The sequence below is a fragment of the Salvia hispanica genome, chromosome 4, assembly GCF_029641045.1.
Source record: "Salvia hispanica isolate PSC_SH4W2 chromosome 4, Shi_PSC_v1, whole genome shotgun sequence".
NCBI classification, from domain to species: domain Eukaryota; kingdom Viridiplantae; phylum Streptophyta; class Magnoliopsida; order Lamiales; family Lamiaceae; genus Salvia; species Salvia hispanica.
In genome coordinates, this window is record NC_142695.1 from 10262073 (window position 1) to 10285076 (window position 23004).

The 23004-nt window shown below is 30.1% G+C and overlaps 1 protein-coding gene across 4 annotated transcripts; it reads right to left on the reverse strand.

Moving 5' to 3' along the window:
* Positions 1–13311: 13311 nt before the first annotated feature.
* Positions 13312–20522, reverse strand: LOC125194643 (kinesin-like protein KIN-UB). Of its 4 annotated transcripts, none has more exons than XM_089057422.1 (19): positions 20370–20521; positions 19434–19534; positions 19204–19326; positions 18659–18844; positions 18301–18522; positions 18064–18211; positions 17655–17804; positions 17298–17386; positions 16950–17153; positions 16660–16758; positions 16392–16526; positions 16164–16298; positions 15542–15677; positions 15371–15463; positions 14830–14955; positions 14516–14641; positions 14075–14218; positions 13819–13950; positions 13312–13732 (listed from the first exon to the last, which is right to left on the reverse strand). In XM_089057422.1, exons 1-19 carry the CDS (start codon positions 20479–20481, stop codon positions 13572–13574), a joined length of 2622 nt encoding a protein of 873 aa, XP_088913548.1. In that variant the 5' UTR covers positions 20482–20521; the 3' UTR covers positions 13312–13571. The 4 variants fall into 4 exon arrangements, with proteins under 4 accessions (XP_088913548.1, XP_088913549.1, XP_088913550.1 ...); XM_089057423.1 differs by having other exon boundaries at positions 13822–13950; positions 20370–20520; XM_089057424.1 differs by lacking the exon at positions 14830–14955 and having other exon boundaries at positions 20370–20522.
* Positions 20523–23004: the final 2482 nt, after the last annotated feature.

Below are 23004 nucleotides of genomic sequence, written 5' to 3' on the forward strand. Positions count from 1 at the left end.
TTTCACTATACTTGCATTTAATTAGTTAGTATGAAAAATATTAATCATTAAACAGTTAATTCACATCTGTAATAGTATTTGTATTTTTTTTCCTTTGTCCAAATAATCTTGAGCCAAGGGGCAACTCAGTTTATGAATCACATAAAAAAACTTAGCACGGTTTTAACTTACATTACGAAACAAAAGCTTCTCTTCGGCAACTCTCTATAAACGTTTTGCTTTTTAAATTTCTTTCCAATTTAATTCGCAAAATTATGGTTCGATCCAAAGAATGTCAGTTTTAAATAAACCATATTACGTCAATATTTGAAATATAATGTCAAAGTTCATTGTGACGAACTAGCTAAATTTTAGCACTTGTCTAATCAAATTGTATCGGATAAACTACCTGTCGAATTATTGAGAGTTTAATATTAATAATAAAATTCGACGTCACATTTGGCGCACAATAGCCCAATATTTATGATACTAGTATATCCCCTGCGCGTTGCGCAGCTGAGAAAATTCGTAGTAAATCATATAATTCGTGCGAGATATGAATAAAGGAAATTATTTAACACACTCTGTGCCCAAAAGTTTTGTACCAACTCAATTGGGACAAAGAGAGTACAATATTTAAGAATACAATATTTTAAGAATACATATTTTCTTATAAATTTATAAGAAAAACATACTCTCTCTAGTTAAGACTAAGAAGATTATTTTAAGATTTCATACCAAAAAATTATGTACCAACTTAGTTTGTACAAACAAAGTACAATAATTAAGAGAATCTAAAGTGTTAGTGCATCCCCCAGCGCGTGGCGCAGCTGACGACATTCGTAGTTAATTACGTATTCATTTAATTACAATTGTAATTAGTTACTGAGTTGTGAATGGAGAATGCATATGTATAAAATATTGAATACAATTTTAAATATTTATGTGTATCCCTATAATTATGCTTGGTTTTCGCTCAAAAGAAAATCTTAATTATCCCTATTGAAAATATGAGATGCACTTCATTATTGCGTATAATCTTAATATATTATTTAACAACCCAAGTGCAAATGAAAGTAAATCTTATGCGTAATAATTGTGAAAATTTAGAGATAATATTGTATTTCCTTATCCATTCTCCCTCAACCACTAAATCAATACAATTTTAAACTCTTCATTAATTATTTTCTTAAATACACTACAAAGAATTCAAATCCTTAACCTACCAATCCATAAAGGCAATAATCAACTTATACTAAAAATCTAAAATCAAACAAAATACTTTAGCAATAACACATCTTTCAAGTTATATTACCCTATTAATAATTCCTCACAGAATTAAAACCATGATTCACAACTTTCCACATTAACGAAAGAAATAAATAAACACTACTCGCTCCGTTCCGCGCTAAGATGACACATTCCTTAGCTGGCACGGGATTTTATAAGTTGTTGGTTAATGTGTTTAATCGGAGAGAGAAAAGGTGGGTGAAAGTATTAAAATAGAGATAGAAAGAAAGATGAATATTTTAATAGGGGTGAGAAAAAGTGGTTGAGTGTATTAATTGGAGAGAGAAAGTTTCCAAAAAAGGAAATGTGTCACCTTAGTTGGGACAAACTAAAAAGGAAAACGTGTCATCTTAAGTGGGACGAAGGGAGTACAATATAACGACTCTAAGAATAAAAATCAAAAGCAGAAACCTAGCTTCAATAGATATGCAAATCATAATATACAAACACCAATAACAAAATATCAGTTTAACAAATACATTTATCATCAGCAGAAAACAAAAAAAATGCAGATATATATTAAACATTAAATATCGACAAATAAATCCTATTATGTAAAATAAAATATAATAACCATATTGCATGTACTCATATTTTATTGCATAGATTAAAGCACAACATATTAACAATTATAGGAATCTCAGCAAAGGTAAAATAATACGATATCATTGCATAATGCAATTATAAATTATAGGTAACAAATTAGTAAATAAAATCCAAACAAACTTCGAACTAATTTAAAAAGTAATCTAGCATGCATTATCCTTCTTGACTATTATAAAAACTAATTTAAAAAGTAATACGGCATGCATTATGTGTATATACATGTAGTTTATAAATTATACGTTTATCAATCACTTTTCTTTATTTTCACTCAGAAACAATTATACATACAGATGTGAAAACACAAGTTGAAGCATAATTTTATTGCACATATACTACACGTCTATTAGTCACTTTTAGGAATATTTTCCTTATATATATATCTATATAATAAAATGGAGTACTATATTATTTCCTCTTATTAAATTTACTGATGGCATTAATTTATAGTATTTTATTATGTACTTGAAAAGTTGAAATAAATAGAGAGACCATCTCATCATATCTTTTAATGTTAGTAATATTAATTAGTGATAAATTTAGTTGTAATTTAATATATACTTCCAAAACCTATAGAATATTAATATACTCCATCTATACTTCCAAAAACTATAGAATATTAATATACTTCATGTATACTTCCAAAAACTATAGATTATTAATATGCTCCAAATTATTATTACTAATTTCCATCTTTTTTAACACCAATAGTGTATTTTCAATTTCATATTTCAATTACTGTAATTTATGTTGTTTATTTTATACAATTTTAGTCTATCATTTATCGTGCTTTTTATCAATTTTTAGTGTGCAATAATAAATTTATCATGTAATTTTTTATTATAAAATTTAACAAAAATAAATATATAATGGTGTGGTTGGATAGTCACTAATAAATTACAAAAAAAGTATAGTTGAGTTTGTTGAATATTGAGCATATCTTAAAATATTATAATTTATTATTTTAGGTTCTCTTGTACATATATGATGCAAAAAGTAAATTTCCCATTGATTGATTTAAACTCAATCAAAGATAATAAAAAAGTCCAAAAGTTACATAAATTATATAGCTTCTCTAAGAAGTTTTGCACACAAAATCTTAATAAAGTGCAAGTGTATACGATGAGTCAATCTTTGTATGGTTTTTTAAAATATGAGATAAAAATACACTATTGATTAATGACATAAAAAAATATTTTCTTCCAAATTGATAACAAAATTTTATATAATCCATGTATCAGTATGTTGTACGATTCTTTCTTTGCACAAATGAAAGGAAAAGTTGAATTAGCAATTTATGATAGTGGAATAGAAATAGCCGTTATAGCCTCTACAGTGTGAATTGGGAATATGAGAATGCATTGAGAATAGAGAAATTTTTTGGAATATGCATCATATGGATAAAGCACCATTGTACTTTGTATAATGCACATACAAAACGTGAATGAGTGTTATTGATGTGATTATCAATCAATAAATCAATGTACCAAATGACACAATCTCATAGGTTGATAAATATTTTTTTAAAAAAAAATTATATATCTTTTATCTATTATATTAAGTAATTATATAAATTATACCAAAATTTTCAATTTTTCATCCTCTATAAATATAGACCGCATTTGCTATATTTATTTTATCATAGAAAAATATCATCTTTTCTTCTCATATAATCCCTCTTCTTTGGTTGTAGTCTTCTTTGTTTTTACTATGAATGGTGGTGAGAGTAATATATTATATGATTCTTAAAATTACTACTATTACTAATTTCCATCTTAGATTTTGAGCACCAATTGTGTATTTTTCAATTTCATATTTCGATTACTGTAATTTAAGTTGTTTATTTGTTTATTTTATACAACTTTAGTCTATCATTTGTTGTGTTTTTTTATCAATTTTGGTATGCAATAATAAATATTTCATCTAATAATATTATTATAAAAATAAGTATATAATTGTGTGGTTGAATAATCACAGATAAATCAATCATAAAAAAGGTATAGTTGAGTTGGTTGAATATTGAGCATATCTTAAAATATAATAATTTATTATTTGGGTTCTTTTATACATATATGATGCAAAAATTAAATTGTCCATTGTACAAAACAAAAGCTTAAAATTATAATTATCACTTTAAATGCAATTCTAAAATATTATACTATTATGGATATTTCTTTACGTGGAAAGATTAAAATTATCAATAATCACTTTAAATGTATATTGTTAAAATATACTTATCAACTATATCAACTAAATATCCATATTTTATCGAAAAATGATAAACCAAGAGCCGATGTAATCTATACATCTATATCTATATTCATACATATATAAATGTCAAGTTGTAAGAATTTTTATTTTCCCGCTCAGATTCATGAATTTTTTTGAGTATATTGTATACATCTTTTAGAATGTATTATATAAATTTATGTAAGATGCATGACTTGATAGATTGTCATTGAATAAAGCACCATTATACATTGCATAATACACATACAAAACTTGAATGAGTTTTACTGTGGTGATTAATAAGATACTACTCCATAAACCAATGGTCAATAAATAAATCAAATGACACAATCTCATTGGTTTATAAATATTTTTTTAAAAAAATTATATATCTTTTATCTACTATATTAAGTAATTATAAAAATTATACCAAAATTTATAATTTTTCATCCTCTATAAGTAGAGACCGCATTTGCTATATTTTTTTTATCATAAAAAATATCATCTTTTTCTCTCATATAATCCTTCTTTGGTTGTAGTCTTCTTTGTTGTTCACTATGAATGGTGATGAGAGTAACATATTCTCCGATTCTCAAAATTACTATTACTAATTTTCATCTTATGTTTTGAGCACCAATTATGTATTTCATATTTCAATTACTGTAATTTGTGATGTTTATTTGTTTATTTTATACAACTTTAGTCTATCATCTATTGTGTTTTTTTATCAATTTTTATTATGCAATGTATAATATTTCATGTTATAATATTATTATAAAAAAAGTAATAAAAATAAATATATAATGGTGTGGTTGGATAGTCATTGATAAATCAACAAAAAAGGTATAGTTGAGTTGGATGAATATTAAGCATATCTTAAAATATCATAATTTATTATTTTTAATTCTTTTAAACATATATGATTCAAAAGGTAAATTGTACAAAACAAAAGCTTGATTTATTGACTGATTCACAATCAGTCAAAGATAATAGTAAAAAGGCTCAAAAGTTACATCAATTCTTTAAGAAGCTTTGCACAAAACCTAAATAAAAGGCAAATATGTACACAGAGCCATTAACATGTCCAATATAAATAAACCATTGATTATTGATATAAAAAAGATTAAAACACATTTTCATCAACTAATTTTAATTTTTCAATCTTACCTACATATTTATTAAACTACACATTAACCCAACAACACTATTAATAATTTACCATTACAAAACATTTTTGGACTGCATTGGGACACTCTCATAAATCTATATGTTATTCATTTGCTTACGTATCTAAATTCCACGTTTAATCTCACATCACACACGAAACATATTCTTTAACCAACACATATATCCAGAAGCAATATAAATAAAATATACATATGCATATGTCTCTCTATTCCTTTTTATTATTCTGTTACATATCAAGCATGGTATCTGTTCGGGATTCTTCTATGACCCGAAGGTCCCTTTGTAATTGGACTCATAGGCCCCTCTATAATTGGACATATAGGTCCTTCTGTATTTGACCGGAAGGTCCCTCTGTATTTGACCCGTAGGTCTCTCTGTAATATCAGATCCAGGGCAAGACCATCACAGATCCTCTTTAATCATATGATTCATGTACTTTAATCTCAAATAAAAAACATATTCATTTCCTCACATCATATTCCACCAAAGAATTCATATATAGTTTATAAATATATCCATTGCACCAGTCCCACGCAGCCAGATCATATTCTATCATTAATAACAAACAACATATAATCATATTGGTTCACATCATATAATATAATTAATCTCTTCACCAGAACTCAGAATAAAGAAGCATGTGAAACATGTAAAATTAAAAGTATGATTTATACACACCTAAGTACTATAGATATTCTCATTGATTCTACCTCCGGTTGTGCAATCCTTTTCTTCACCAAATTGACTCCGTTATTAATTTGTTACTCTTTTTCAAAATATTATCGGACTATTGCTTCTTTCAATTCCATGGTTAGGATGGCATGTGTATTATGGTGAAATATTATTTCGTAAGGCACATGTATGAATAGGATTTTGAAGCTGAAGTTTTGAGTATACAATTTTCTCATTCACTTTCTTAATAATAATATTCTATTAACTTTAATTACATATTTATAAACCAAAGAGTCGGTGTTAATATGACTAATTTCTCCAACTTATCATACGTGTTTGTCTATTGCATAAATTACTCACACGTATAACACTTCTAGCTATATGTCATGCGTATTCATATAATATTAATTATTAAACTATTAATATATATCCATTTGCCAACACTTTTCTATAATATTCCATACACCCACTCGTTAATTATACATATATGTATATTATTTATATAATTTCTCATGTAATTTACATCTCTTATATACACATACACACTTTGTGAATAGTTTAATAATTTTACTATCTATGTTATTTTTTTCGTATAATTATAAAAAATAATAACTATAGTTTATAATAAAATGAAGAGTGATATTAATGATCATGGTCAATCTAATAATAACTATATGTTATAATAAAATAAAGAGTGCTATTAAACTTTAGAGAAATTAGAAGTTAATATCGAATAATTTGATTTGTGCTTATAAAAGAATAAATAAATAGATGAAATATGAATTTTAGTCTGAATAAATTAGAAGATGTTACAACTGTACAATGAATTTTAGGTAATTAATTGTATGTATAGTTATTGATATTTTAAATAATCTATTGAGTAATAGTCTGATATATTGAATAATTACTAAAAATTAGTATTTTATTATGATGGATGGTAAAAAGAAAATATAATTTTTGAAAATGCGAGAAGCACATGTTCTTAACTCATCTATTTAATATTTTAAATCTATATAGTTAATATTTTATATTTCATATAGAATATTACATAGAAAAAAAGATATTGCAGAATGTTGTTAAATTGTAAACTATGTTACTAAGTCGGTACTACAACCTAACCCTATGGATTACTAAACCCTTTGGAGATGGATTTAACTTCGATCACATAGCGAACGCTATTTTATTGAGTTGGTACTATACCCTAACCTTATGTACTACTAAACCCTTGGATTGTTGGATTTACACTTCAGCCCCGACGCGATGCGCAACTGACGATATTTTTAGTAATTAAATAAGTACATAATCATGTATTATTGATACATTTGAACTTTAGATTCGAATCGTTATATGCTCCATCCATCTAATGAAATATTGTCCAAATATTCAATCCCAGGACGATGCACTATTTTATTAATTGAATAAGTATATATTTAAGTATTGTTAATAACGTTACATTTTGATATCACTACATATTATTAAGATTAATTTTTTATCCACAAAAATAAACAATTAATGATTTAAATGAATAGAGAAAAAGAGCTCGATATTTTAATTGGAATGAGAAACATGGTTAGGTGTATTAATTGAAGAAAGAAAGTTTTCAGAAAAGATAAAAGTATCATCTTATTTGGGCCAAACTAAAAAGAAAAATGTGTCATCTTAAGTATGTGATAAAATTTACTAAAACTAATACTCCTACATGGCCATAATTAAAATTTTAAAACTAATACACCTACGTGGCCATAATTAAAACTTTAAAACTAATACCTTTAATTACTAAAACTAATATTCCTACATGACTATAATTAACATTTACTGAGACTAATACCTTCAATTTACTAAAACTAATACTTCTACAGCCACAAATTAAATTTAAAATTATCATTTATTAATTCAAGTGGGGTTTAGTTAATCCTTAATTATTTTTGGCCCAAAACATGTTAGCCTAGCCCAAATTCACTTTTAGGGTTGCATTATTCACTATATAAGTCCAACAACACTATTCAATTCCTCCCAACGGCACTTTTCAATTCCTCCAAGTGGTGCCTTTATTTCTTAGTTATTTCTACCTCTTTCACGCCACAAATTTTACTCCAGATTTCTTGAATTTGTTTTGTTTACTAAGAATATGGAATGCATATGATGTGGAATGTTACCCCATGTTATAAAAAATAAACGAATATGGAATGCATATTATAAAAAGTAAATTGTCCACTGTACAAAATAAAAATTTGATTGATTGACTGATTACAATCAATCAAAGACAATAAAAAATTCCAAAAGTTACATCTATTATATAGCTCTTTAAAAAGATTTGAATAAAACCTAAATAAAATGCAAATGTATACATTGAGCCAAATTCATTAAATTTATATTATATTAGTATGTGGAACGATTTTTAATTTACATGACCATACCTGATATAAAGTACATAGCATTACACATAGTTTACAAATTTTTACTTGTTTTCTTAATTAATTTTTGACAAAATTTAATAAACTATTTAAACGATTAAAATCTTTAAAAAATAGTTTGATTAATACCATCATTATGATCTAATTAATGTATATTTTTTGGAGTATTTGATAATGCCATCAGTATTAATTACCTAATAATCTTATGTTTAATCGATTAATGTACACTAAACAATAATAAAATTATTAATGAAGGAGTGAGACGGTAGGTCAGGCCAACAGCATATATAACAGTATGGGTCTCATCCCAAGAATCCAATCTCCATTACCTTTATCCCAAAAAAAAGTCCAAAAGTTACATCAATTATACAGCTTCTTTAAGAAGCTTTGCATAAAACCTAAGTAAAATGCAAATCTATACATTGTACCAAATTGATTAATTGGTGACAAATTATGCATTAAGAATAGAGAAAACTTTTTGAAATATGCAAATGTATACAATGTGAATTGGGAATAGGAAAATATGCATTAAGAATATTACTTGCTAATCATATAAGCATTACTACATATATTTTGGAAACACTCTTATATCTATTTTATTCTCTCTTACTTTACTCTCTTCACTTCACATACAAAATAAAATTATATAAAATTATCAATTTTAATTATGCAATAATAAATATTTCATGTAACATTATTATTATTATTATTATTATTATAAAAATTAATAAAAATAAATATATATAATGGTGAGAAATAAAATGCAAACATGCATTGAGCCAATCCATCATTTGTCATTATAGCCACTGCAATATGAATTGGGAATAGGAAAATGCATTGAGAATAGAGAAAACTTTTTGAAATATGCATTATTGATATACGTGTGATTTGTTATTAGGAATATGGCATTAATTGAGTAGACAACCCTAAAATGGAAACACTCTTATCTCTATTTTATTCTTTCTCTTTTATTTTACTCTCTTAACTTCACACACAAAATAAAATTACATAAAAATATCAATTTTTATTATGCAATAATAAATATTTCACGTAATATTATTATCATAAAAAATTAATCAAAATAAATATATAATGGTGAGAAATAAAATGCAAATGAATACATTGAGCCAATCCATCATTGGCCATATATATGTGAGTGAATTAGTGAATATATGGTACTCCCTCCGTCCCAAGGTATTAGACCAACTTTCCCTTTTGGGATGTCCCAACATATTAGACTCATTTTCTTTTTTAGCAAAAAACATCTATCTTATTTTATTCTCCACCTACTTTTTTCTCTCTTCTCTCCCCTACTTTTTCCCTCTCTCATACTTTACTCTCTCCACTTTAACTATTTAAATATCAATTCCTTAAATCATGTGCCCAAAAGAAGTGAGTCTAATACTCCGGGACGGAGGGAGTAATGCATATTATATGTGGGTGTGTAAAATTTTCATAAAATATATTATAGTGGGGAAATTATGTATGTTTTAGCTAGAGGTGGGTCCCTTTTGTATTTCCATTTAGCAAAATAATGTTAGTGGGATACATTACATCACATCACATCATATCATATTTCTATGGTGGTATCAATACGATAGTTATGAATTAATGCTACTTGTTTCAAGTTTAAATCCTATAAAATGAGCTCATTAGGTTGGACAGAAAATGTATATATTAGTAGTACCTATTAATATTATACTGCATTAATTATTAATTGCTGAATTTTTTTAAATTTATTTACTTTACAAAACTATAGAATTTTAACTTATGTAACCTGTTAAATGCATTAATTATTAATGGCTGAATTTGACTTTAAAGAACTGCATCTGAAGTAACTTACTTTTACTTTTAATACTGCAGTCTACTCAATTAAAAAAAATGGGAAGCAACTTGCACCCTTTGCACAATCCTCAATGTAGAAATGAAGGTTTTCAATCTTTTCAATCTTTTCATCTTTTACAAAGTAAAATGAAACAAAATAAATTTGCAAGGTGGAAATCATTTGATGAATTAGAATTTTGGGATATTTAAATCCCTAAAAAATCTCCTACCTTTTATAAGCACTACAACTGTAAATTTTGGTGGAAATATTTTTGGAATAAGAAAGATATAAAATAAAATCTATCAAAAATAGATTAAGTAGGAAGAGAAAATAATATATCAAAAGCATAATTAAATTGTGGAGTAATAAGAAATAGTACTAAATTTCCAACCCCTCTGACCCCCTCTGATTCTTTTAATCTCACCTCCACATCCTTGTTCTACTTTCTCTCTCTCGAGATATATATGAGCATACATATATAATATTAGCATTTATATAAAGTGTCCAGTTGGTCGTCAATATTGTCCACCAATGAAGTACATTGGAACTTGCAATTACAAATTATGACAATATATATATATATATATATATATATATATATAATATATATTGGCTTCAACTAAAAATGGGTATCATTGCTCTTAATTAATGAAGTTTAAAATCTATTGCTTCACAATAATCATATGGCTACTAAACTTAATCTCAACTCTTTGTGCCACCTATTTCTAATTGTATCTCTCATTCTCTCTCTTCCTTGCAATATACTGTACGAAACCAATGGTGAAGAAATAGAGGATTCTATTTTATGTCTTAAAGTATATTAAAATAAAAGAAAATATATTATATTAAGACAAAAGAAAGAAATGACATTGATTTATTGATCAATAAAAATATATAATCATTTACATAGAGTATTGTTCAATAAAAGAAAAAAATGACATTGTAGATGTTGTTTATTTTAGATAAGTTGATTTATTGATCTGTAAAAAAATGTACTCCATTTAATACTATTTGAAATTATTTGATTAGAATATATATTGTTGTTGTGATTGATTAGACATTGCAGTCAGCTTTAGTTGTGAGTTAAATATTATTTACTGCTAGGCAAAAATGTAAAATGATTTATCAATAAAAGATAATTAAAATGAAAAGTCTTTTTTCTACATTTCATACTCTTTTCTTAATCTAATTTTTTATGATTTTCTCAACTGGAACTTTTCTTTTGCTACATCTTCTCTTACAGACGCTAGAATTATATGCTTAAAATTTATGTGTAAAAATTAGGAACATTCTACCCTTGAATTCTCTTGCCCTTTTTTCTATTATATTCCCTTAACTTAATATGTGGCTTGTATTAGGAAGTTAATAATTTGGCTAAATGTGTTTTAAAATCTGTGATTGAATGAATTGATTCCCGTTATTTTACTAAATGTTTTTAATAAATGTTTAATGTTATTTTGTCTTATTTAATTGTCTGAAAGAATAGAAGATATTGTAATGATATTTCCATTTTGTGAAAGTATTTTATCTTTATTTTGATCTTTTGTTTACTGTTGTGATTGATTTAACACTATTGTCAGTTTTTTATGTGTTGGGTAATTATGTGAAAGCATTCTCTTTGATGCTGCTCTGTAAATGCAGTGAAGTGAAAGCATTCTCTTTGATGCTGCTTTAGAAATGAAGTGAAAGCATTCTGTTGGGTAAGCATTCTCTTTGATGAAGAAATTACACCATTAGAATGGAGAAGAAGTTTAAGTTCATGTCTAAAGTATCATTCAAAAAATGGTAATCTTCTTATATAAAAGTTAATAAATTGAAAATACATTTTGTACAGAATAATCATTTTGTTCATATTATTCATCTATCCTTTATTTTTATGCGTTTCCTCTAAAAATGGAACTGTTCATTCTCTCTTCTTCTTCTTTTTATTCTTCTTCTCTAGTTTTGAAATTTACTCTTCTTCTTCTTCTATTCTTTGGTAAACAATAGTTCTTGTTAGTTATCTGCAAAATCCAAAAAAATGCTGGAGGAGATTAGATTTAAGCATATGGCTTTGTTAAAGATTCTTGATGAATTACAGATTTTGTAGAAGAAAAAATTACTTTAGACCAATCATATGAAATGTACCTTTATTGCTCGTCTTCTACTGCATGTTGATTCTGCTGGAAGAGAAGGTAATATTGTTGAAACTTGCTGATGAATATTCATAGAAAGTAAAATTGTTATTGCAACCACATAAAATTTACCTGTATTGTTGTTGTCCTCTCATTTTGATCTTCTTTTTGTTTTTCTTTGTGCAGTGTGAGAAGAAGATGCAAAAGAGGGATGTATCTGTGTTAATTATTCCATGTATGTGTAATAGGTGCAATAATAAATAAATACAGCAATAAAAAGAAATAACAAACTAAAAAACAATAAAATGTAAGCTTTGTAGATAAAAGTATTAGATAGTATTCACATACCTTATTATCTCCAAAATAAAGATGGTAATAATTCGAAATAAAAGAAAATAAGAATATGAAAGCAGATATAAAAGCAACATTAAGAGTGTAGAGAGAGAAATAAATACCTGCAGTATTTGTACTCCAATGCAACTGGTATTTATAGAGAGATGTCTCAAGTATTGCAAATTTGAAATCTGATTTCCCCCCTTTTTTTTTTGACTCCTTGAAAAACGCTCTTTTTTTAAGTGGGAAAACCCTCTCTTTCTTTTAGGGGGGAAAACCCTCTCTTTTTATTGGGGGGAAACCCTCACTTTGCAATTGATGTGATATAATTAGATTTAAAAATAAGTAAAATACTTTTGACCATAGGATTTAATGCAAAAAGTGTGTACTGTCATTTAAACTATTGGTTAATACATGAGAGTGTGTGTTGGCTGTTGGCATTTGCAAAATTCCCCCTAAATCGCAAATTTGAAAAAAGGGGGGAATTCCCTTTGATTTCCCCCCGAAAAAAACCCAGCTTTTAATGATAGTATAGATTGGTTGTTTCACACAATAGCCCAATATTTATTTTCAAGCATAGTGACTGCAAACATTTGATAACGAACCTCACTTCATTGTCAAAGGCAGATTCAACAAACAGCAAGAAAAATACGCACAAATAAACTTCGATAAAGTATTTTTCATATATACATCATCTACACAATAATTCACTGATACAAAATTTTAGCTGAAGCGACTACACGTAGGGAATGCCAGCACCATAAATATGGGACAAATATAACTTGATGAAAATGAATAAAAATAACTACTATTACGATATCAAAGTCTCGATCTTCTGTAGCAGAAGATCTATGATCTATCAGAGTCTAGTGGTTAGCAGATGTGCAAAACATATACTATTATGCATATATGGGAAGACAGTAACTAAACCTCGATCCTTAGGCGTCGCAGTTCAGACTGAAATGTGGAACTTGAGGTCAGAGTTCGACGAGCAAGGGCCCTTATATCCTCCCTAGAACAGTCCCGCGAAATACGAACTAGCTCCCAAAGGGCTCCTCCGCTGATCATGTCTTTTACATTCACCTCTGTGAAGGTCGAAATTCATATTTTTATTAATGTCTTGCAAAATGCCATATGCTTTGAAACCTAGAAATAATTGGTTCTCAACTACTACCATGCTGTGCGAGGTGGCAGAGTGCAAGCTCAACATGACGCCTGATCAGTGAAGCTTCACTGTTGGCATTTTGTACTATCCACGGTAATGCGCCATCATCTATCAGGAGGGAACGGCCGTGCCTTGATCCTGCAATTGAAGCACCATATCGTTCAAGGTCATGAATCAAATACTGACTGCCTTTGCTATGGTATGAATTCTCCGACTTGTGATTCTTTTTTTATATAAAGCAAAATATAAAGCTAGAGTTCACCTTGACTGGAAGCCCTAGATTCACACTTCGCAAAATTTGCAATACCACGGGCAACTTGAGATAGAACATCAGGATGTCTACATCTCACCATCCCTAATAGAGCTTTGATGCCACCTTCTGACCTCAATCTCATTTGCAGTTTATCTGAAAACGATAGACACAAAGAATGAGAATCAAGAAAATCACTACGAAATATGGATGGTAGGTGGCCAAGGGAAAAACTTTGATGGGCTAAGTCGGTTGAAATGAAATACAGTATGGATCCAATCAGAGCAATGAATGCCAATTCTTGATAATATATGTGATCAGTCCTACATCATGTCATGAGAATGAAAATCTCAAACATTCTCCTCATAAAATCCCATGTGTAGAGTAAAAAATGGATCACCACTAGGATGTTGACAATAGAGCTTATTAAGAAGAAACACACGATAACCTTACCATTGCCACAGAGATTAGCTATTGCTCCAGCAACCATTCTTAGAGTCTGAGGATCTTCTGCATCAGTAGCTGTCATTGCTAACAGACAGATTCCACCTTGGGCCATTATGAGCTCTTGGTTAGCCTCTGAAACCAGGAAAATAATTATAGAATGAGTCAATGTTCAAAGAAATGAAAAAAGAAGCATCAATTAGGTCCTTAAGGTCACAGTTCCACTCTTAGAAACAGAGCAAGTGAAGATATGAAGGAGAGTGGAACTACAAATATTGTTCCAGTGAACACAAAAATACTAACACAACAAACATCTACTATACCATTCATAGCAAGATTAGCAATAGCGCCAGCTGCAATTCTACGAATTGTTTCATCGTCGTATGTTCTAAGGAGCATTAGCAATGAAGTGAGACCACCAGCTTCAACTATCTTTTCCTGATTTCCTTCTGATATGTTCAAAATATGGTCAAATGTAAGTTTCCGACAGTGCCATAGGATTCATCACTATTAAAAACAATAATTGAGGTTCTGATAGGATCATAGGATGGTATAGGGGTGAGCATATGGTGGTTGAACAGACAACCAATGGACCAAACCAAACAACTCATTTTGTTTCTGACAAAAAAAAAAGCTGAATTCCATCTTCAGTTTCGGTTTGACCGAATTGAATAGTACTTTTTTTTCAACATCATCTTGCTGTAAATGTATACTCCTATTTGTCAGTCATTACTATATATCATACAAAATCCTATGATACAAGACTTTTCCAGTAGAATGAAACACAGAAAAATTCGGCAATATCAAAAGGAGAACAACTTTGAGTATTTCAGATGATGCATATGAGAGCAAAAGTGAAAATACCTTCTGCAGCTAAGTTGGCTACCACTTTTACCGCATGTATTTGTACATTAGCATCCTCAGACTGAAGTAATGATAATATCTTTTGCAATCCAACTGTTATATCACGTGGCAGATGAATACAAAAACAAGAAGATAACCAGAAATGATATGATAGAAAGCCATAACCAACACCTTGTTCATGAAGGTTTGTAATAGATGCTCGTTCTCCATTATCACAATCTCTTGACCGCATTTGATTAAGTGGTTCTAAGGAATCTAGACCAAGTAGGGGGTTGGCAGAGTTGGATCCATCTGGATAGCTCCTGACCTGTGGACATAAAAATCAAGAAAAAGTTGAGCCAGTTATTATAGAAGTAATGCTCATGCAGGAAAAACTTAAGGCGCAAACGAAAAGGTTATTACATTTATACGAATGAATTCTTGTTTTATCCAAGGAGATATACTGATGACTTATCTATCAACATTTGAAAATGATTAACACATTAAGCATACCCTGCCATAAATGAATCAACTTTATAATCTAATTCAACCTCTTCAAAACAGAATAGACTGCTTAAGTATTAGTCCTCAAAAAATCCACAACACAATGTACAATTTTATATCAAAGGGCCTCAGCTTCAGATTATAGGACAATCAGAGCAGACACGAACGAGATAACTCTAACATAGAACTATAGAACTATGCAAGGGCACAAAGTATTTGTTATAGTAAGACACTAAGACTGATTAATGTACATTCAACATAATAGATAATTTAAACCACTAAACAAACTAGTAGTCAACATAAGACATACTTGATGAGCTTCAATAGATATTTGTGCCAGTTGACTCCTTAAAACTCTCACTTCTTCTTCTAGTTTCTTTTTCTGACAACTCTCCTCTTCCAGCACTTGATGAATGCTAAAGCCATCAGAGTTTCTACCTGCCAACTACACAACACTAGTTAGTCATAAGTAGCTCATTAAGTACACATCGAAGGATCAACATTTTTGGAGATGAAACCAATTTTACTAATATCATACCTCCATCTTTGAAAATCTATATAGCTGATTTTTTATCTTCTGAATTTCATCTTCAGCTGCTTTTCGTAGACAAACTTCATCCTGAAGCAACCTTTTTAGCTCCGCAACCTTTTCATCACCAGCACCATTGTTAATCTGCGTGAGAGTAACTCAATAACCTCACTGAACTTTGAGAAAGTGGTAACCAAATAAAAGGTATTGTCGTGTTAAAAATTGGAGGGGCAAGTTACCAATACTACAGGATATGATGGTTGCAAACCCAAACTACCTCTGCATTAATTGCATGCTTTTGCTGGTTGATGGTCCACTTCTCCTCAAGCTTCTTAATTGACTCCATATAATCCATCTGACATTTGGTTTTCTCCTCCTAATACAAAAGGTAGAAAAGGGTCACAAAACTAAACAGATCAAGTAGCTTAGATAACCTTTCCAGAGGAGTCAAAAGAGCTAACAGTACTACTGCAAACTAGACTAATTATTTCTGTAGAAATTCTGAACAGTATTCTATGTACAAGGAGATTTTCAGGAGTTCAGAGGCATATGAAGGCATAAGTATACCTCTAAGGCTTCTACGTAATTCCTTTCAGCCTCAGCTACACGTTTCTGTGCTTCCAATCGGATTCTTTCAATCTCATTTTCATAAACCTTTAGCTGCCTTTCATTGTCAGTCATAAGTTTATCAATTTCCATCTCAAGTCTTTTGGCCAAGCTTTTGTAGTCAAATTCTTCCTTAATCTTCAGCATGTTCTCCACTTTCATAGCCTGAGATAAATCAGATGTCCACATATGTTAATGTCAAAATCTAGTTCAATAAACAAACCACTTCTGTCTTTTTGAATTTAAGGTATGCGAGGACTTAAATCTTTTCTTAGCTCTGGATTGCAATGTCTGCTACTAACAACTCACCCTTTGCCCAAACATTATGGTACTTGCAGTCTCTGCTCGATGACGTGGAGATGGACCAATTGTGACAACTAATGAAGTTCTGGATGTCCCTGCAGCAAACCAGAGAACACAAAGTCAGATCAACCAAGTTTAAAACATATCCTGACTCTGTATATACTGTTGGATTATAGGTTAGAACATTGTAAATATGAACAATGCAACCACGAACAGATATACAATACCAATTTTTGGAATAGGTTATGTGAAATTGTGATAATATTGCTTCACAAAGTGTCATGACAAATTACTGAAGTTCTAAGAAATGTATAGTTCAACAGAAGATCACAATATATATTTAAAACAAGCACAAAGGCTGACCTCCAAATGAATCTTTTAGTAGCCTTGTAAGCTTTGAATCTCGAACTGGGACATGAGGACTATTTTCTGCCAAAGCATTTATACATTTCCCTAAGGAACTAAGTGAAAGATTTATAGACTTGGCTTCTTCTAGCATATGACCCTCGCTTCCTTCAAGAAACAATACAAAGCTCATCAGATAAAAAATTCAAATAGTAAACCACAGAACACAATATTAATCAATGAAACGAGTATGATCTTGACGGACTCTTATTTAGTGACAGACAAACAACTATATAGATTCAGCATCAACAAACTCAATCCAAGATCAAAAACTCCAGAGGCAATGCACTCCTGCTATGGCTTAAACTAGGTTAAGAGGAGCAGCTATGAAACTGATGGGGGTGTTAGGTAGAGAGTTTCAAAAGACCTGATTTGTGAATGCGTTCGGAACCAGCAAGATCTACCACGATCAGTTTGCCTTTACGTAGTATAGGAGGCCTCAAAGTACCAATTGAGCGATTCTGTGCTTCAAGACAAAATTCGTCCCTGTCCACTACAGACTTCTTGACATGTACCTATACTATGACATATGAGTTTCATAGCTACAGAGGCCAAAATGAAAAGGCAACCAAAAAATAAAGCACTAAATACTGCTAATATTTACCATCAGAAGGGCGTGACTCCGAGAAGATTCAGTGTTCAGTTTGGTGTTGGCAGCAATCCTATGCGCTTCCCCTAAGCGTAAGAGTTGAATGAAACTTTGCTGGTCTCTGATCTCGCAGACAGTAGCCCCTGGCAAAGAAACATCACCAGTTTTCTGGTCCTCAACAATTGATATATTATCATTTGCTGGGTTCAGTAGATCCTGGATGGATTCCATATAAAGCTACATAAAAAACAATAGTTATAAATTAGATTAGCATTTAATATTATAAGGATCTTCTAGAAATAAGAAAACTGAGCAAAGAAAGATGTTCATAATGATGGAACCAATATTGAAGGATGTAGGTAGCCTGTGCAACCTGCAGGAATGAAACTGAAATAGAATCAGTCTCAGGTGAGATGTTTGCAAGTATATCCTCCATCGCACGAACCATTATACCCCGAGCAGAGGTATCTTCATCACCCAATCGGCCAACAGTATACGTCTTCCCAGTTCCGGTTTGACCATAAGCCATCACTGTCCCATTGTAACCCTCTAAAACGCTCTAGGAAAGAAAAGAAACAGCACAGAATTAATAATCAAGAGAGAGTTCAAAACACCTTATCTATACACGAAATATAACAGATGAAAAAGAAAAAAAAAGAATTCCATTACAAAGCGTACTCTTTCAATCTGATGATCGATATTAAGCAAAAAGATGTCCAAGATAGGAATATTAAACATGAGCCAAATGCTGACAAAAAAATAAATAGTTATAATTAAACCTATCCATATGTACTCCTCTGTAGGCCGTGAATATCCAGGAATACCAAAAATACTCTCTTTCAGCTCAACAAATTTGCTCTAGAGTTCAGAATGAAATGCTCAAAATTTGAGATAATAATAAAGCTCTGCCACACTCACCTCAACAACAGGTTTGGCAACAACTTCATAGACACGCTTTTGTGACGCAAATTCAGTCAGGACTTCATCAAACTCATAAGTATCTGAATCCCAATTGTTTTTACGAAGTTTCAACCTTTTAAGCTGTATATAAATATGTGTACAGAAAATGCATCAAAGCTTGTAATAAGATATAGAGCTAAAAGTTGAATATCAGAGCTATATATAAAGATTAAAATTAGCTCTAAAACCTCTGGCTGCAAATCCACACAATCAGCAAAATCTGCATCTGCTACCAACTCCTCAGTATTTTGAGGTCGCAATCGTACAGCAACTCGGACTCTTCCTGAAACTGCCCAAGTAGCATACAATAATCAGATTTAGCCTCCTAAAATGTTATATATTCCTCCAGTGCTTTATCAGGTCTAAAAACATAAAGAGGCATAGAAGTCAAATAGTTCGCTAACTCATAATAGTTATACTAGTATAAGGGATCACTAATTGATTGTATATCTATTCTAGTAATGGTCTATCCACTTTATAAATATTTCTACAAATTCCAAAGAAACAACACGCTAATTTAACCATGAAAATCTAGAAAAGCTCTCTGATACGATCAAAATTCCATAATGATCTCTTGGCAATCAGGTGCGCAACCTTTTTTTCTACTGTCAAAATTGTAAAATAGTTTACCTCCTCAATTAATATTTTCTGGCTACACCAGGACAGGGAATATCCCGGTAAATGTAGGTTTGTGTAATGTAAATGCTATTGCCTCGTTATCTTCCACGCGGCATCCCAGACCACATAATTGTAGAAGAAGCTAAAGTCATCACCAATCTTAGTTTTCACTTTGCCAGAAAATCACATCACATTTTCATAAAATATCATCTAGCCGTCTTACATTTTCACTGACGTTCTTCAGCTGGATCCTCGCCGAATTCAAACTATAATTGCTAGAACTATACATATGCACAAGCAGTAAAAGAGAAAATGCATATATCACAGATAGGCGCACAAACAAAAGAGCTCCAAACAATTAATTCATTATAATTGAAATAAATTAAGTCAGCAGATTGAAATTCAAAACGAGCTCGAAATGATGAGGTCGAGCTAGCAACTTCCACAACTAATCAGATCGCAATAGAAAATAAAATGGTGAGCAAGAACAAGCAAACACAAGTCACCGGAATCAACGGCGACGCCACTGCGGCGGACATTTGACGGCGGGAGCTTTGATTTGAATGAAGCGGATGTGCGAAGATTTGCGCCGTTTCTGTTAGCTCTAGCTGCAGCCATTTCTGTCTCTAAATTTTCCTTTGAGGGAAATAATTTAAACGACACAGAAGCAGCACAAAAAGTTAGCAAAGTTATGGCCTAGAGGAGCAGGGACTTTTCGGTCATTTGATGAGTGCGCGCTTTAAGTTGATTAGTTGAATACGCTAAAGTGGGGGGGCAATGTTTTAAAAACCGGACCGGCGAGCGAACCGGCGAGGCTACTGGTTCACCGTTCAACCGGTTGAACCATCGGTCGAACCATTTTACTGTAGCATTTATATATATATATGAGTATATAATTAAATACATATTTATTATAAAACACTTGGTTTCAAAACATGTAAATAAACAAGCATTAATGCAATATATAATTTAATTTTAAATAATATAGAGATATATAAGTATTATATAAAACATATATATATCAATTCTTAACGAGTAATACTAGTAATGTAAAAATACATATTCATATGTTCATTATACTATGTATTAATTTTCATGTTATGAACACTTCTCCCATTATATATTCTTGTTATTTTATTTTCAATCTAAGCATTAGTAATTAAAACTTTATTTGAAAGTTAATTAAGATTTATTAATTTTAGTTATGATATAAAATATGTATATAGCTTTTAATTATAAATATACAATTAGTATATAGTTGATAGTTGATATAACGTGAAGTAGTACATATTAACAAAACAAACTACATCCCACATTGAAAAAGTAAAGGCAAAAGATTGTAAAAGATGACTATAAAATAAACTTTTCATCCCATATTGAAAAATGAAAGAACAATCTTGTAGAATACTTCTATAAAAGAAAGACACAAATGATTTTTTAAGCTAGTTTTTATAAATTCATATGCCCAATACAAGTATTGGTTAATATGAAATGAAAGTTTAGTGTAAATTTTTTTTTAAATTGATTTTTAATTCATTTTTAAAAATCAAAAAATTTGGTAACCGGTTCGACCGGTTCCCGGTTTTCGGTCCAATCGGCCGGTTCACCCGGTCCAAAACGGTTCAATGCTCCACTGGTTTTATATGGTGAATCGGGCCGGAGAGGTCACCAGTTCGCGGCCGAACCGGTCCGACCGGCCGGTCCAAACCGGTTTTTAAAACACTGGTGGGGGGTATGGATTCCAGACAAAGCCGGTAATTTGGAAGTTTCCGCTTGTGGTAAATTTTGGGTATAAATTAGTCTCTCCGTCCTAGATAATTCGTCTCAACTGGATACGGATTTTAAAAAATATAATAAAAAGTGAATTGAAAAAGTTAGTGAAACGTGGATCATATTTTTATATATTAGTTTTATAATAAAATATGAGTAGGAATGAGTTAATGGAATATGAGGTCCACTACCAAAAATAGTAACAAGTAAAATGAGACAAATTATGTGGGACGGACCGAACTGCAAAAAAGGGACAAATTATCTGAGATGGAGGGAGTATTCAATACTATAATCAACATTATGTACTACTTACTCCTTCTCTTCCAAGATAAGTGGATTTCTATTTAAAATGTCCCACTATAAGTGATCAATTTTCCTTTTTAGAAAAAAAAAATCATCTCTCTTAACTTTATTCTCTCTTCACTCCTCTATTTTTCCCTTTCCCATACTTTACTCTCTCCACTTTAACTATTTAAATATCAATTCCTTAAATCACGTGTCTAAAAGAAGTGTTTCGCTTATCTTAGAACAGAGATAGTATTATACCGGATGGGGGAGTGATCAATTGCTAATTCATCATTTTATTGCTAACTAGGATTTTAGAAAACGTGTGGTCTACAATTTACCACGTGTAATTTTTGTTTTTATTAATTAAATCGAAAAAGATATTAAAAAAAACTCCAAATTAGGATTTTTGATGAAAATGTCAATATAGTGTTCCGAAAATACCAACACAATGTTTTAAGAATGTTAACCCATTGCTTATATTGACATTCTACATGTATTATATTGACATATTTTATATAGTATGTTGACATTTCTGCTTGTACGAAAAAATTAAAAAAAATTGAAATTTTTTTCAAATTTTGACGTCGGAACATATGCATGTATGATATTGTTGGAATCCATATTAAATTATCTTTAATTTGATATATGTTATATGAATTTAAAGTTTTGGGATTTCTTTTAAAAGTTAGTTATAACTAAACGTAGTTAATTGACATTAATACCCCTATTGATATTTTTTGGAATTAATCTATGGCCTTATTGACGTTTTTCGTTGATCGTATTGACATTTAGAGATTAATGATCTAAGTTCTTAATTTGAATATCTAATGACTATTATTTAGTTGTAGTTAATAATTAAGTTATAGCTTAGCAATATATCACTCCTTGTACCGGATGAGTAATAAAATTATTACGTATTTACGATGATAACCCTTTCCATTATCTCCACGTACCTCAAGCTGCCTTAAAAGAAGAGCGAGAATCTAGGGAAGTCTTCCCTTTCCGTCACATTATTAAATTTTACTCCGTATATCAATTATTACAATTTTTCAGATTTTAATTTTATTTTAAATTACTTGCAGC